Source organism: Melanotaenia boesemani, chromosome 9, assembly GCF_017639745.1.
Source record: "Melanotaenia boesemani isolate fMelBoe1 chromosome 9, fMelBoe1.pri, whole genome shotgun sequence".
Lineage (NCBI taxonomy): Eukaryota > Metazoa > Chordata > Actinopteri > Atheriniformes > Melanotaeniidae > Melanotaenia > Melanotaenia boesemani.
In genome coordinates, this window is record NC_055690.1 from 32450233 (window position 1) to 32464756 (window position 14524).

General features: G+C 40.8%; 1 protein-coding gene across 1 annotated transcript in view; it reads left to right on the forward strand.

Moving 5' to 3' along the window:
- Positions 1 to 13483, forward strand: part of galnt17 (polypeptide N-acetylgalactosaminyltransferase 17) — a 37157-nt gene extending 23674 nt beyond the window's left edge. Inside the window, exons 5-11 of the mRNA XM_041995394.1 lie at positions 47 to 244; positions 2106 to 2223; positions 2822 to 3007; positions 3937 to 4074; positions 4206 to 4301; positions 6491 to 6652; positions 12165 to 13483. Coding sequence (XP_041851328.1) covers positions 47 to 244; positions 2106 to 2223; positions 2822 to 3007; positions 3937 to 4074; positions 4206 to 4301; positions 6491 to 6652; positions 12165 to 12299 — 1033 coding nt within the window. The 3' untranslated portion in view covers positions 12300 to 13483. The remainder of the gene's footprint in view (positions 1 to 46; positions 245 to 2105; positions 2224 to 2821; positions 3008 to 3936; positions 4075 to 4205; positions 4302 to 6490; positions 6653 to 12164) is intronic.
- Positions 13484 to 14524: the final 1041 nt, after the last annotated feature.

Consider the following 14524-nt stretch of genomic DNA (forward strand, 5'->3'; position numbering starts at 1 on the left):
TGGTGCATAAAGTGCATACATGTGAATGTGTTTGCACTCTCATCAGGGCTGAGCCGGTCTTGGCAAGAATAAAAGAAGACCACAAGAGGATCATCTTGCCGTCCATCGACAACATCAAGCATGACAATTTTGAGGTGGAGCGCTATGAGAACTCCGGCCATGGTTACAACTGGGAGCTGTGGTGCATGTACATCAATCCACCCAAACAGTGGTGGGACGAGGGAGACATGTCTGCTCCTATCAGGCAAGCCAACTTCATCTAATATGTACTGTTAAATAAACTCTTGAATGACCTATTTAATATGACACATGATGCAACAGTGAACATGTGGAAAGACAGAGATACTGTCTTTTATATATATTGCCATGGAAACAAGAAATTGGCGCCGCTATTCATTGAAATAGGTGAATATAAAGAGGAATAAAGAATGTAAGGCAAAAACAGAGTTTAGAATTTTTGCAGAATATTTGCTTTGAGTACCTTTATACTTGAAGTAAGCCTGAAACCTCTTAGACAAAAGATCTGTCATTTTAAGCTGCTTTCAGGAACAGTTCTCCAGGCGTTCCGAAGGACTTTCCAAAGCTCTTCTTAGGATATTTCTGCCTTTTGTTCTATTCTCAGTCCAGATGATCCACACTGATTCAGTAATGTTGAGGTGTGGGTAGTGGGGAGGATCCATCCCTCCATCAGATCTGCTCCCACTGATTTTGAATCCAGTTCTTGTGTCATGTGACATACCTCAGCCTTTTCTCCCTGTTTCCCTACCTTAAGAACGGCTTCTTGACAGCCATCTTTCACCATTTCTGATCAGGCTTTGGCCAACAATAGCTGAAGGTCCAGATGCATCCCTCAGGTTCTGTGTCAGCTCTTTGCTGGATTTGTTCCTGTTTCTTCTTGTTTATCTGTCGTACATAGGTAAATGTTTAGTCCTGACTCTTCTTCTTTTGTCTACCACTTGTCCCGTTCTGCACACCATGCCGAGTTCTCAGCTAACAGCTCTTTGGGAATTACCTTGTTGCTGCTAAAATCCTATTTTCTGTCTGTCAAACTGTCTGATCTTTGTCATTTTTCATTGATGCAGCTTAAGAAATGAGAACAAACGATGTGACAGGCTGCTGGTAACAAACTGCCTAAAGATCTGTTTGTCTGTTATGTGTCAATGTAACACTGGATAATATATCTTAAGTTAGGAGCCATTTATTCTTGATTTATAGGTCAGTGTTATAGTGGATTAACAGAAATACCCTTTAAAATGTTCAGGTACAAGGACTGGACTAATCATGAGTAAAAAGCAGCCACAGTCCAAAAGAAAACATTGAAAGTTTGAAGAAAGGAAAGTTATTCCTAATAAAGTTTGGAGAACTGAAGATCACTCAGCTGTTTATGGACGAGGAGTACACACTTCAAAGGAAACAGACGCTTCAGATGTCTCCTCACTTGTTCTTTAATATTTTAGTTAAATCTATCAATGTTTTTTGAAAAGGGAGATTATTTTTCTCTGTTTTCATCATCGACTTTTGGGAGAGATAAGAAGAAAATGTGAAATAAGCTCCTGTCTGACTCCACTAATAGAAGCTGCTCTGCTTTAACCCCTCCATGTCTGTTGTTGCAAACCACATCTGGCCTTTGTTTTATTATTTAGTTTCTTTATATTTGATTCATTTATTTGATTTATTTACTTGCTTTTATTCACTCTTATATATTTATTTATATATTATTTACTTATTATTTATCATCATTAATTAAATAATGGCTTTTTCCGGATTCAATCCAATTAATCCAGATTTGTTTCTAAATGATATATTCAGATGTTAAGGGGTTACTGATCTAATTTCTGAAGTAAAATTTTGTGTTTAGTCTGATTTTCAGAAAGATTTAAATGGATACACATTACACAGCCATTTTTGTGACGGTAAACGTGCACATTTGTGCACCGAACATCAAACTAAAGAGTTAAAACCCCTCAAAACCACATTCACACGGACAAATCCAAACACCAAGGGTTTGAACTGACATTTACTTTGTGAGTTATCACACATGCATGTGTGATAAACGTGTAAAGACTCAGTGTTACGTGTGTTCATTGTGCGTTTCCTCATCGCAGGACTCCTGCCATGATTGGCTGCTCCTTCGTGGCCAACCGTAATTACTTTGGAGAGCTCGGTCTGCTGGACTCTGGCATGGATGTATACGGAGGAGAGAACATCGAGCTGGGCATAAGGGTTTGTGTGTTCGTCTTTGCTCCCTCTTTACCCCTGTAGGTTTAAGTGGAGCAGTGGCCACCGCAGCATGGCATCGCTGATAAACGAGGCCCCATTAAGGGTCCTGGTGGACCAGTCCTGTGTGTGTAGCTCACATCAGGGCAGCGTAGATAAATAGGTCACATGAAGCATAAAGGTTTGGGTGTTTGCTTCTGTGCATTTGAGAGATTGGAGAATCTGTTGTTCTGCTGGGATTCGTTTTATTTGCAGTTTGTACAGACGTGATTAAATATTGAGCAAATTAGTCTGGTATAAGAAAAAATTACCTATAGGGTCTACTACCCCCAAAAGACAAATAACATCCAACTTTGTCTGTCCAGATACCTTTTAACCCCTTTAGCTTCTTGTTTTTGTTGTGTTGCACTGCAAACTTTAGCAAGCACTTGACCCTTTTTTTCAGACTTTAAAACAAAGCTATAAGCAGTAAGATTAAAGAAATCCAAACTGCTAGCATTCATGATCCTTCGCATGCCTCAGTTGATTTAGACTTGTCTTCCCTCTAGTGTTGAGAAATGTAAAATTCTGTGATCTTTAAGTAAATTTGTGCATGTCATTGCAGGTGTGGCTGTGTGGAGGTAGTATGGAGGTGCTGCCTTGCTCCAGAGTGGCTCACATCGCTCGAATGAAGAAACCATACCACAGCAACATAGCTTTCCACACACGGCGCAATGCTCTGCGTGTGGCCGAGGTCTGGATGGACGAGTACAAGTCCAACGTGTACCTGGCCTGGAACATCCCGATGGAGGTGAGAGAGGCCTGTTTCCATAGCAATGGACCCTAGAGCCAGATGCGTAAACAATGCATTCAGAAAAAGGAAGAATGTGCTGTGAGTGTTTTTTAGAGCAACTGAAGCCTGATATAATGAAGTGAAGATGAAACTAAAATGACCACAGAACTTTAGATAAAATACTTTACTGTAATAATGACTTTTTTGTCATTTTGTCTCTCATCATTGGTTTTCAGTTGTTTGTTCTGATTGAGTTAAAGAGGATGGAACTGACTGCAGCTATGCATCAAAGCTGTGTGTAATGATCTGAGGAAGTCTTTGCTAATGAGGCTTTAAAAAGCGGTGTTTTTAGAAATGATTCAGATTTTCTGGCGCATGATTGGCTCATATGCTCCTTTAAGTTTCCAAATGCTCTGTAAGCAAATACAGCGATTCGTCTGTACATCTGCAGCTCCCTCCGAACTGCCTCCACATGATGCTGCTTACTGAAAAGATGATGAGTTCATCTGTTGCGGATAAAGCAAGAGTAGTTGGTCCTCTGCTTGTAGCCCTAAAACTGTGTTTTCTCTGTTAGAAATCGAAGCATTAATTTTTTTTCCTTAAATCAGACTTCTTCAGTATATAAAATATTATAATCACTGATATTTAAAACAGGCTTATAAAAGTGGCTCAAACAATGCACATTCTGTCTTAGTGTGTACGCAGTGTTATACATCTGGTCACTACTGAGAGGACGTTAGTCCTGTAGTAGAAACCAGGTTTACTACAGTCTGTTTTCCATTCGCAGCTCCTGTGCATGACATTGTTTTTCTGCCTGTTACAAACGTTTTGAAAATCTAAATTATTAAATTTGTGATAGGTGAGTATTCCACAGACAAAAGCAACGCTGAGGTGGTGTTTAAATGCTCTGGATTGACTTCCTGTAATGATTCCTGGTGCTCTTGCAGAACCATGGGATTGATTATGGAGACATATCTCAGAGGGTTGAGCTGAGGAAGAGTCTGCAGTGTAAGAGCTTTCAGTGGTACCTCGACAATGTTTACCCAGAGATGAGGAGGTACAATAACACGCTGTTCTACGGGGAGGTGAGTCATCAGTTCGAATTGCATGAAGGAGAATGAAGCTGGAGGGGAAAGCTGCGTTTACATGAATGGAAGTTTAACAGAAGAGACAAACACTAGGAGGTATCCATATTTTTCTTTTTTTTTCATTTCAGATCCGAAACTCTAAAGTAAGCCATTTGTGCATGGATCAGGGTATGAAGGAGAACCACACAGCCACCCTACACCCTTGCCATGGGTGGGGTCCTCAGGTACAGCATAGATTCATCACTCTTCAGTTTTTCCTCTTAAAAACAAGCAGCTTGTTAGTTTTTTCCTCCAGTGATGCGATTCACTGGTGTACGTCTCACTTGAATCCTCTTAGGAGAGAATTCTGCTGTCAAATAAGAATGTTTGTTTCTGGCTTCGCCCCGAAGCCCTGATTCAGCTCGTGCCATCTCCTCGCCACTTCAACCCCCTGGGGCTCCCGTTTTAGCCTGCAGTGGTAAACAGGTGCTTTGGGGTAAAAACCTGGTTCCTGTAGGCACATGTGAAAAGCTAACAGAGCAAAAATGATTTCAGATGACTGAATCTTACCCTTTCTAGAAAACAGACTTGATCCAGTCTTCTTTGTAAAGTCATCAATCTAAATTGTCCTATCATGTTTTTGTTTTTGTTTTTTTTTTATTAATATTTTAGTTTCTCTCTCTTTAATCCTACAACCAACAGCTCTTGGTTTACAGTATATAGAAACATCTAAAGCATTTTCTCTGAATGCATTTTGATATTCAAACTAACTAGACTACAGTTTGTGTGAGTGACAGGTTGTGTATATGACAGGATGGAGGGAGAGGATTGTCCTATAACTGTTCGCTCTTTCAGGAGGCCTGGGAACTGGTGACCGCCCTGCAGTGTAAGACTGCGGAGGTGATTGTGGAATTGAGGAGTAGCAGAAACTGTTTTTCCATCTTAGGATAGCAGACCAACACCGAGGCAGTCTATGGGAAGTGGAGCAAAACTCTACTTCTTGAAGAAGTTAAAATCCGTCAATGTCTGCAACAAAATGACAAATATCTGCTGGTCTGTGGTGGAGGATGTAATCCGCCATCAGAGCCAGTAGCTGGGTTTCTGTTGCTGCTTCGGATCTGGTGAAACATGAAAACAGTAAAAACTGGGGGGAAAATAATCCTATAATGCTGAAAGAAAGTTTCCATTTATTTATTTATTTGTTTGTTTGTTTGTTTGTTTATTGCCTGTTTTAAAGAAGACAATGTCTGTCTTGACAAAGATGAGGACTTGATTAATTGGCTGTTTTGATCTGATCCTGCAAACAATAAATTCACTTGACTGACTGGCCTCCTCCCAAAGATCCCAGAGACTAAAATAATTTCTCTCTATTTTCCTCTTGTGGATGTCCACCACAGTTGTTGTTTTACTTCTGCTGAATTGCACTCTATACCCCCACCTTTTGGCAACAGCCTAGTTTATTCACTCCACACAAGCCACTGGAAACACGTTGGATTTACATTAATGTTATGCTGTTTTCCAAAGATTGCATTTGTTTGTAAATTTAAAACCAACCAGTCACTCAAAGAACCTGAACAAGCGGATAAAGAAAGCTTGTTCTGAGCTGGAAACTCCAGAGACAAACGCTGCCCAACGAACAACACTGCACACCCGCCACACAAAAGTTTTTTTTTTCTTCTTGAGTAAATAGTAGATTATTGCAATTATAATTCCTATTTATTTAATACTAAAGAAATCACAAGTCACACATCTAAAGAATGTCTCAAAGCTTTCATCTTACTTTAATATTACTGTTAAACTGCAGGTCATAGACTTTCACACAACCTGTAAGTCCTCATTATTATTTACAGTGTACAAAACTCATAACTATACTTAAATATAGACATGATCACCATGAATAGCTGCTATTTACATGGTTTTTTATTTAAAGTATAAATGCTTCTACAGAGCTGATAAGATTATTAGTGATTTTAGGAAAAGATACCAAAAGCAATTAGTCAGAAATCAGAGTATTTACACGCATGTTTGATCTTCATGCTTTGATTTTCTCCTCACATCCTGTGGAAAATCTGCTTTTCAGCTTCCATGCACCACCAGATTTTTGTGGCCAGCCAGTTTTGTGCACCCTATGGGCGAGACACTGATGAAGCAAAGTTTTACACTGATAACACTGATTTACAGGAAAAGCTCAGCTCAGCTACTATATACAACTGGGTAGAAACAAAGACATGTTTTGATTCTCAGCAGCATTAGGAGCAGCAGCAAAGCAGGCATTAAATCAGCCTGCAGGATGCAGGGAAGTTCCTGCCAGATTTACAGTCCTCTCCTACAGCTTGCATTTGTTAAGTTTCTGGTGAGGCCTGAAAGAAAGCAGCTGAAGACCTGAACTTTGTAATATTCACTGTTTAACATGTGGTGCTCCATTTTCCAACAGTTGGGACGTTACACCAAAGACGGTCAGCTGTTCCTGGGTCCACTGGGAAGCACCGGTGAGGACACTCGCTGTGTGGTGGATGATCAGATCAGCAGCTTTCCACAGCTCCTCAACTGTGACAAAGTGACCAATGTCAAACAGAAGACATGGCATTTCACTCAGGTGAGAAGTAGAAAGGTGTGCTTTGGTTTTGGCTCTGCTCTCTGATAACATGACAGATTGGAAAAATGGTTTGGAATCTCTGGTCCAGTCCTGAATTGGTTTGAATCCTACGTGAAGGGAACTACTTCATATCAGTTGGTAACTATAAATCTACTCAAACAAAGGTGACATGTGGCTCCCAATTCTTCATTTTTGGCCCTCTATCGTTCATGGAAACAAACAAAAAATATTCCTTTCTTCTTCTTCTTCTTCTTCTTCTATTTCACACACATTGGTACATATCAGCAATAATAAAACAACAATACTAACAACAATAAGATAGATAGATAGAAAGATAGATAGATAGATAGATAGATAGATAGATAGATAGATAGATAGATAGATAGATAGATAGATAGATAGATAGATAGATAGATAGATAGACAGACAGACAGACAGACAGACAGACAGATAGATAGATAGATAGATAGATAGACAGATAGACAGATAGACAGATAGATAGATAGATAGATAGATTGATAGATAGATAGATAGATAGATAGATAGATAGATAGATAGATAGATAGATAGATACTTTATTGATCCCGAGGGAAATTCAAGCATCCAGTAGCATATACATACATTAAGGGTTAGTACTTAAGCACAACTAGACTAATTTAAAATTAAATAAAGGCAAAGGTAGATAAAGGAGACAAAAATAAAATAAAACAAAACACACTTCTTAAAAGATTAAAACATTCTCTGTAGGAACAGACTCTGATTTCAGCGCTTCCCAAAGCATGAGCCATACCTTGTATCACTTAGTGGTGGCTCAGTGTAAACCAGGGGTGTCCAGGTCCGGTCCTCGAAGGCCCCAATCCTGCAGGTTTCGATGTGTCCCTGCTCCAAAACCACCTGTCTCAAATTACTGAGTCATTGTGCAAAACTTAAGAGGCTGTTGGATCAATTTAATTTGAATCAGGTGTGTTGAAGCAGGAAACACTGAAAACCTGCAGGACAGCGGCCCTCGAGGACCGACTTGGGACACCCCTGGTCTAAACGATTATAATAGACACATGAATTTATACATAAAATTCCTCAACAAAGCATGAGAGGTGGGAACATTATTTGATGCAAGCATGTGGCTTGCACTCGTCCATCTTTGAAGTGAAAACAGTATTTTGAATGCATCATGAAATGCTACCTAAAGCATTTTCATTAAAGCCAATTACACCACAAAGGAGCAGTATTTTTGCTTGTGCATACAGTTTACAGAGTTGACGGTGGTCATCATCATTATCATCATCATCATCGTCATCACCATCATCATCTTCGTCATCATCTTCACATAAATCATTTCTGATTATATGACCCAAATATTAGACTTTGTTTACCACATTTAACACCTGGTCTGCTAAATAAAATGAAGGAAATTTTTACTTGTGGTCCTCCTTGGTTCTAGCAATCATGACAACACTCTTTTTAGGATTATCTATGAGCCGGGTGGCCTGTCGCGTTGGCCCGGGGCGTAGGCGGGCTGTCCCGGGGGGTTTTGACTGCTGGCCCTGGGGGGAAGGTGCTGTTTTGGGGGTGGGGTGGGGGGTTGGGGGCCTGGCTCGTGTCTCCTCGCCTCCTGGCTGGGGCTGTCCCCCCGTGGCGTGGGGTGGCGGGAGGATGGTGGTGGGGGGATGGTGTTTGTGTGTGTGTGTGTTGGGGGGGGGGGGGGGGGGGGGGGGGGAGAGAGTGGTGTGGGTGTGGGGGGATGGGTGGTGGAGGGATGGTGTGTGGGAGGGTGGGGTGTGTGGAGGTGGATGCGTGGTGTGTGGGAGGGGGGGTGGTGTGGGTGTGGGAGGATGAATGGTGGAGGGATGATGTATGTGTGGGAGGATGGGGTATGTGTGGGAGAATGTATGGTGCAGGGATGGGGGAGTGTGTGGGAGGATGGATGGTGGAAGGATGGTGTGTGTGCGGGAGGATGGATGGTGTATGGGAGGGAGGATGGTGTGTGTGTGGGGGAGTGGTGTATGTTTGGGAGAGTGGGTGATGGAGGGGTGGTGTGTGTGTGTGGGAGGATGGGGTACGTGAAGGTGGATGTTTGGTGTAGGAATATGATGTATGTGTGGGAGGATGGGTAGTGGAAGGAAGGTGTGTGTGTGTGTGTGTATGGGAGGTGTGAAGGTGGATGAATGGTGTGTGAGAGGGAGGATGGTGTATGTGTGGGAGGATGAGTGGTGGAAGGATGGTGTGTGTGTGTGGGAGGACAGAGTATGTGAGGGTTGAAATGGTGTATGCGTGGGAGGATAAATGGAGGAGTGGAAGGAGAGTGTGTGTGTTTGTGTGTGTGTGTGTTGGTCTGGGGGGGGGCCGGACTGGTTCTCGGGGTGTGCGGCTGGGCGCTGGGGTGTGGGGCTGGCCTCTGGTGGTGGCCGTCTGGGCGGGCCGGGTCCCCCCTGGTGGCATGCTGGCCCTCGGCCTGTGGGGGGGGGGGGGGGGGGGGGTGGCCCGGCGCTCCTGGGCCCGGGCCCTCTGCCCCGTCTGTCCCGGGCGGCCGGTGCCCGGGGGGGTCGGGGACTGCTGGCCTCGGCCCGCCGGGGCCGGTGCCCTGGGTCCGCAGGGCGGCTCCTGCTGGGGTCTCCTGCTGCTGCCTTCCTGGGCGGGCGAGTGGTCGTCTCTGTGGACCGGTCGGGGTCTGTTGCCTGCGGGGGGGCTGGTGGCCTGGGTCTCGGGACCGCTGGCCTGACTCTGGCCTCTGTTCAAGTGAGGTGGCATCTGCATGATCACTCTGCATGGTCACTCCTTCCTGAACGTCTCCACACAGTCTTTGCGTAGCCGTGTGGCCGAGTTCTCCAACACATCCACACAGGTTTCTCTGCGCGTGTTCTTGAATACAGCAGTTTCACTTATATCTATTATCATATTTTGTTTCTTTTTTTAATTATTTCTGTTCTTATTATTATTATTACTCTTACTCTTATTATTATTATTGTTACTATTACCAACTAGCTGTGTAATGACCTACTGGCTAGGATGATCGTAGCTATATATGTTGTAAGTAGTATGGATTACATGGTCTTCTGTATGATGTTTCAAGTCCCCACCCGCACTCCCCACACCCTTTCTGTCCCTCTCTCTCCCCTCCCTCTTCTCTCTACTTTCTTTTCTCTCTCTCTCTCTCTGTCCCCTCCGGTCGAGTCCAGCATTAAGAGTCTGATTTAATAAAGTTTTTTCATCAAGAGGGACTTTATACATGTAGTATAAATCCCTGCTTGATAGAGTAAAATTGCCCAGCACCAGACAGCAGCCAGACAATCATTCTGTTTGCAACGATGCTGGACAAGACAGGTTAAAAGAAAAAAGAAAAAAAAAAAAAAAAAAAAAAAAAAGGATTATCTATGATGTCATACCGCACACCATAACTTGCACAGATTCGAAGCAGTTGCTGTGAACCAGCAGTGTAGGGAGACAGAATGACCAAGTCCTCTTAGCTCTATGTTACCAGGAGATTCTGGTCGCATATGAAGCTTAAGAGTAGAATGTAGATGTTTCAGAATCTTCTCCAGCTAAATAAATATTAATCTGAAATGATCGTCTTTGTAAACAAAGATGAGTCCATCTTCAGTGAGCAGTGTTAAACACAATGGATCAATCTTGGTGTCATTTTGGATTCTACTTTGGAGCTAAACTTTAACAGCCATATTAGAAGGTACATTGTGAAAAATCGCTGATATCTAGCAGTAAAGATGGGTATAAAAATGAGAAATGCCAAGCAGTTGTGAATGTACAGTGGCTGTCAGTGACCAAAATTCTTCCAGATATAAACATGTTTTCATCTATGAGTGGATGCAGTGGCCTCAGGTGCAGTGATGACTGCACTACAGGTAGCTACATGTGTACCATAGCTCATCCCAAATGGTGCTCTAGCTCTTATCAAACAAAAGCCGTTACCTCGATTTTAAAGCTCAGAGGTTCTTACTTCAAACACAGAGTTGTTTGTCTATTTAGAGACACTGGAATAAAAATGTCGGCACAAATATGGCCGCTGCCATGTGTGTGTGTGTGGACCCTCAGCAAGTAGCTATAAGAGAATAAAATATAACATTTATCTTAGTAACATGATTAGATACCGACAGAAACACAGACAGAAATGATATATCACATTTTTGGTAATTGATCTTTGAGTTTGTTTCATGTTGCACCTTTAAAGCAGGAAACAAAACAGCTTTTTACCACCTGAGTTGGTATTTAAAATAAGAGGACATATGGCTCAACATGATTTGGAAACAACGTGTTCATACGTTTTCAGTAGTCTTATAAACAAAAAAAAATCCAGCTAATCCAGAAGGCTGTGGCTCATATCCTCACAAAAACCTAAAAAAGCCTCAGACTTCTAAGATATCTGGGTCAAGTTTGCTTTTCATACAAAGATTTAAAACTAAACATTTAGTTCTTCTGCTTCTCAAACGATCAGAAAACCTGAAGCCTGATCCAAACCTTAGTTCTTCTAATCCAGCTCATAAAAACTGCTTTTAATTAAGATAAGAAGCTTTTTCTTTTCTTTTTGAATATATTTTCTTGCATTTGCACATTAAACAGAATTAGGGTGATGATGATGATGATGATGTATTCCACTGAGGTCTGTTTGCATCGTATGTAATCCACTCTATGTGTTCTGTTGTCTGTTTCTGTTTCATCTTGGTTTGTTTCTATTTAAATTATTTTATTATTTTTAGTTTGCTGTAACTCTAACTTTAACACACTTTTTAACGTTTCTTTGCTATTTTTTTATTATTTTATATAATTCTGTAATAATTTTTATTAATTATAATTTTATATAATTAATAATTGTATATGAAATACAGGTGAACCTGCCTTGCCTGACACCTGATTAAAAAAGGCCTGGTCATCATTCTTCCCCTTGGTGCTTTCCCCATCTCTTTGCCGGTGGGCTTGGTGCCACTTTTCTATTAGGAATGAGGAATTCTTAAACAAAAAGAAAAAACTCTTCCCCTTAGGTTTACCCTGCAGAGGAGAGGTACACGCTGAACTGCAGTTTTTATGTTCAAATTTGCACATTCACAAGGACAGTTTGTGTTGATTCCTCTTTAAGCACAATTTCACATCATAGTCATGTATTTAAATAGTAAATGTTGGTTAAAAACTGTACTACAGGAGGTCTGAAGTAACCTGACAGCTATTTGGTGGTTAAAACATCGGTTAAAGATCATGTAGGGATTCCTCCGTTACATATTAGCTGTTCAGATATAAGCTCTTGTGTACATTTTTTTAAAATATCCCCTTTATTGTTACAATTACTTAATCCTATTGTTGATATGTAGCAGATCAAAATGATTTTGTGCCACTTTCCAAGCTACATGTCTTTGTATTCATAATTAAGGATCAACGTAATATGAATATAACCTGGAAAGACTAATTGAGGAGCATCTGTCTACATCAAACCTGGCTCAGGTTGCACCCTGTCTCAGCATGGCCATCTGTAAAACCTCATTAAGCTGTCCCTCCTCTTGCCTTGCAGAACGAATCCATCATAAATCGAGCCACGGGGCGCTGTCTGGAGGTGGTGCCGGCCAACGTTTATTTTGGCCACCTGCTGGTCCTGCAGCCCTGCTCCGGGCAGAGGTGGACCATCAAGAACACCATGAAGCAATAGTCATCATCCAAGCCAGTTTCAGACGGGTGTTATAAAGTACACGCCAAGACCAGGACCTGTCACGTGACCTCAGCTTGGCACATGAACAGACGATGAGGTAGAGGCTACTCGTCTTTAAACAAAAGACTGGAGAAGAAACTATTTCTAAGATGGGTGCTGCGAATAATATAATGTTACGGTGAATAAAAAAAGGTTTATTTTTTACAAAGAGAGCATTTAAAATGACAAGCTAAGTGTGGAGGCTGATTCTCTCTGAATTTTACAACCTTTTGACGTGATGCTATAATTCCTGTATGTGCCATTTCTCTACAGTGTTTTTAGGTTAAGAATAGACATCCAGTCTATGAAAACAGTGTCATGTCTTATTCAGGGGAAAAAATTACAAGCTTCACCCCCAAACTCCATAGGCAATATGTTGTTCTGCGTCACATCACGTCTTTTAAGATGGAAAATAGAATAAAATACCTGGAATTCAAGTTTCAGTAAATATGCATTGATAAGATTACATTTATAGTTTTAACAGGTTTCATCTGTTTTAGTGTCAAATAGCTGAAAATGTCTAAGAAGTATAAACTTAACAGAACTAATTAAAATATTACAAATGTTTTTTATCCTTTTTTTCCGGTTAGAAGAGTAGACACTGTAAATATTTATCATTTAAAGATAAAGGCATGAACCGTGAATATTACATGGTGATTTAAAAGCTTATTTTATTAATTTTTTTTAGTTGTCAGAAATCATTCCATCTAAGAATAAAAATAATAAAAATAAAATAAAAATATTTTGTGTAAAATTGCCAAGAGGGCTACTGAGCTCAGTCATGGCTCTATACGTCATGACTTTTTTTATTTATTTTTTTCTATCTTGAAGCGTTCCGTAGCATCAGATGCAGTGAATCTTGTAGCATGGTTGTGACTACTTTATGCACATGGGTACCAAGTTGAGTTGATTTGTTCTGTTACCTGCCATAACTACTGCAGACTTCCACAACTAACGAAGCACTTTTGTCATGACAGACAACGGAAAAGTGCATAAGTGTATGGACTGCTGACATGCTGGAGGCCTTCAGGGCTGAAATTATTAAAATACTGACATGTATATGATGTCATATGTTTAATTAATTCAATGTTACTGGTTGAATTTTTGCTCCTAAGATTGTCTTCCAATAAACAACTGATTTCCTGGTTTGTGCTGATTTTAGGTAAATAATACACAGTTTTGTATCCATTACGTTATTTTTGTTGTTGTCAACTTTAACCCTTTAAAGTCCGATGCTAGAAAAAAAATTGGGGTGAAAAGTATTTTTTTAAATCAGAAATCTAAATTAGGCTCTTAAACAAAATTTAAAATTTGTATATTTATCATTTATTAATGCGAGTTATATAAAAATTATTGTGATATAGTCATCTGGCTCCTGGTGTCCACCAGGGGGCAGAAGACAAGCATCAGATTTATTACATAGGGGTTTTGAACAGTTTTTACTATAAAGTGATGCAAAAGGTCTCAAAAACGGTACAGCAATAAAGGTTTAAGTTTCGAAGCTGCAAAGTAAGAACTACTCTGCTGTTCCACATGTTTTTAAATGATTAGTGATTTAAATCATCTCCAAAAATAGAAAATGTCCAAACCTCCCAACTGCATTAAATCTGGTCCATCTTGCACCAACTTGGCTCATACAAACTTTAATTTAACTTCCTTTAAAACCCAAATTTTACCCTCCACCATCTGAAGCAGCCGAGTGGCAGAACATTAAAGAGACTGTGCTATAAATGGAAAGTTATGGATTCCATTCGGCAGCAGCCATATGTTCAGTGAAAAGCATCCTTGAATTAGACGCTGAGCTCCTGCTGTTTACTCACTCTGAGCTGCTCTGGATGTAGCGTTGGTTAAATGCTTGAGATGGAGGAGCCTGCTGGGAGCACAAGGCCCTGTTTCTAGCCGAGAGCTGGAGATTGTGGTGTGGAGCTGAAGGACAGCGCCTGCATGTTAACACGACTCTGAATGCTGATCAGACTATAAAGGACAGGCCTGCTCATCGCCCCCTGGCATGAAATAGGATTACTATATGTTGGTTAAAACCCTGCTAAATGTCACTCAGCTGTTATTGCAGTAAATAATAGAGTAACAGTTTTTTTTAAAGCTACGTAGGTACAAGATTTTGTAGTTTTTAATTTTAAATCCGATGAAAATATTCAAGCAAATAAATAAAAATGGAGGGACATTTA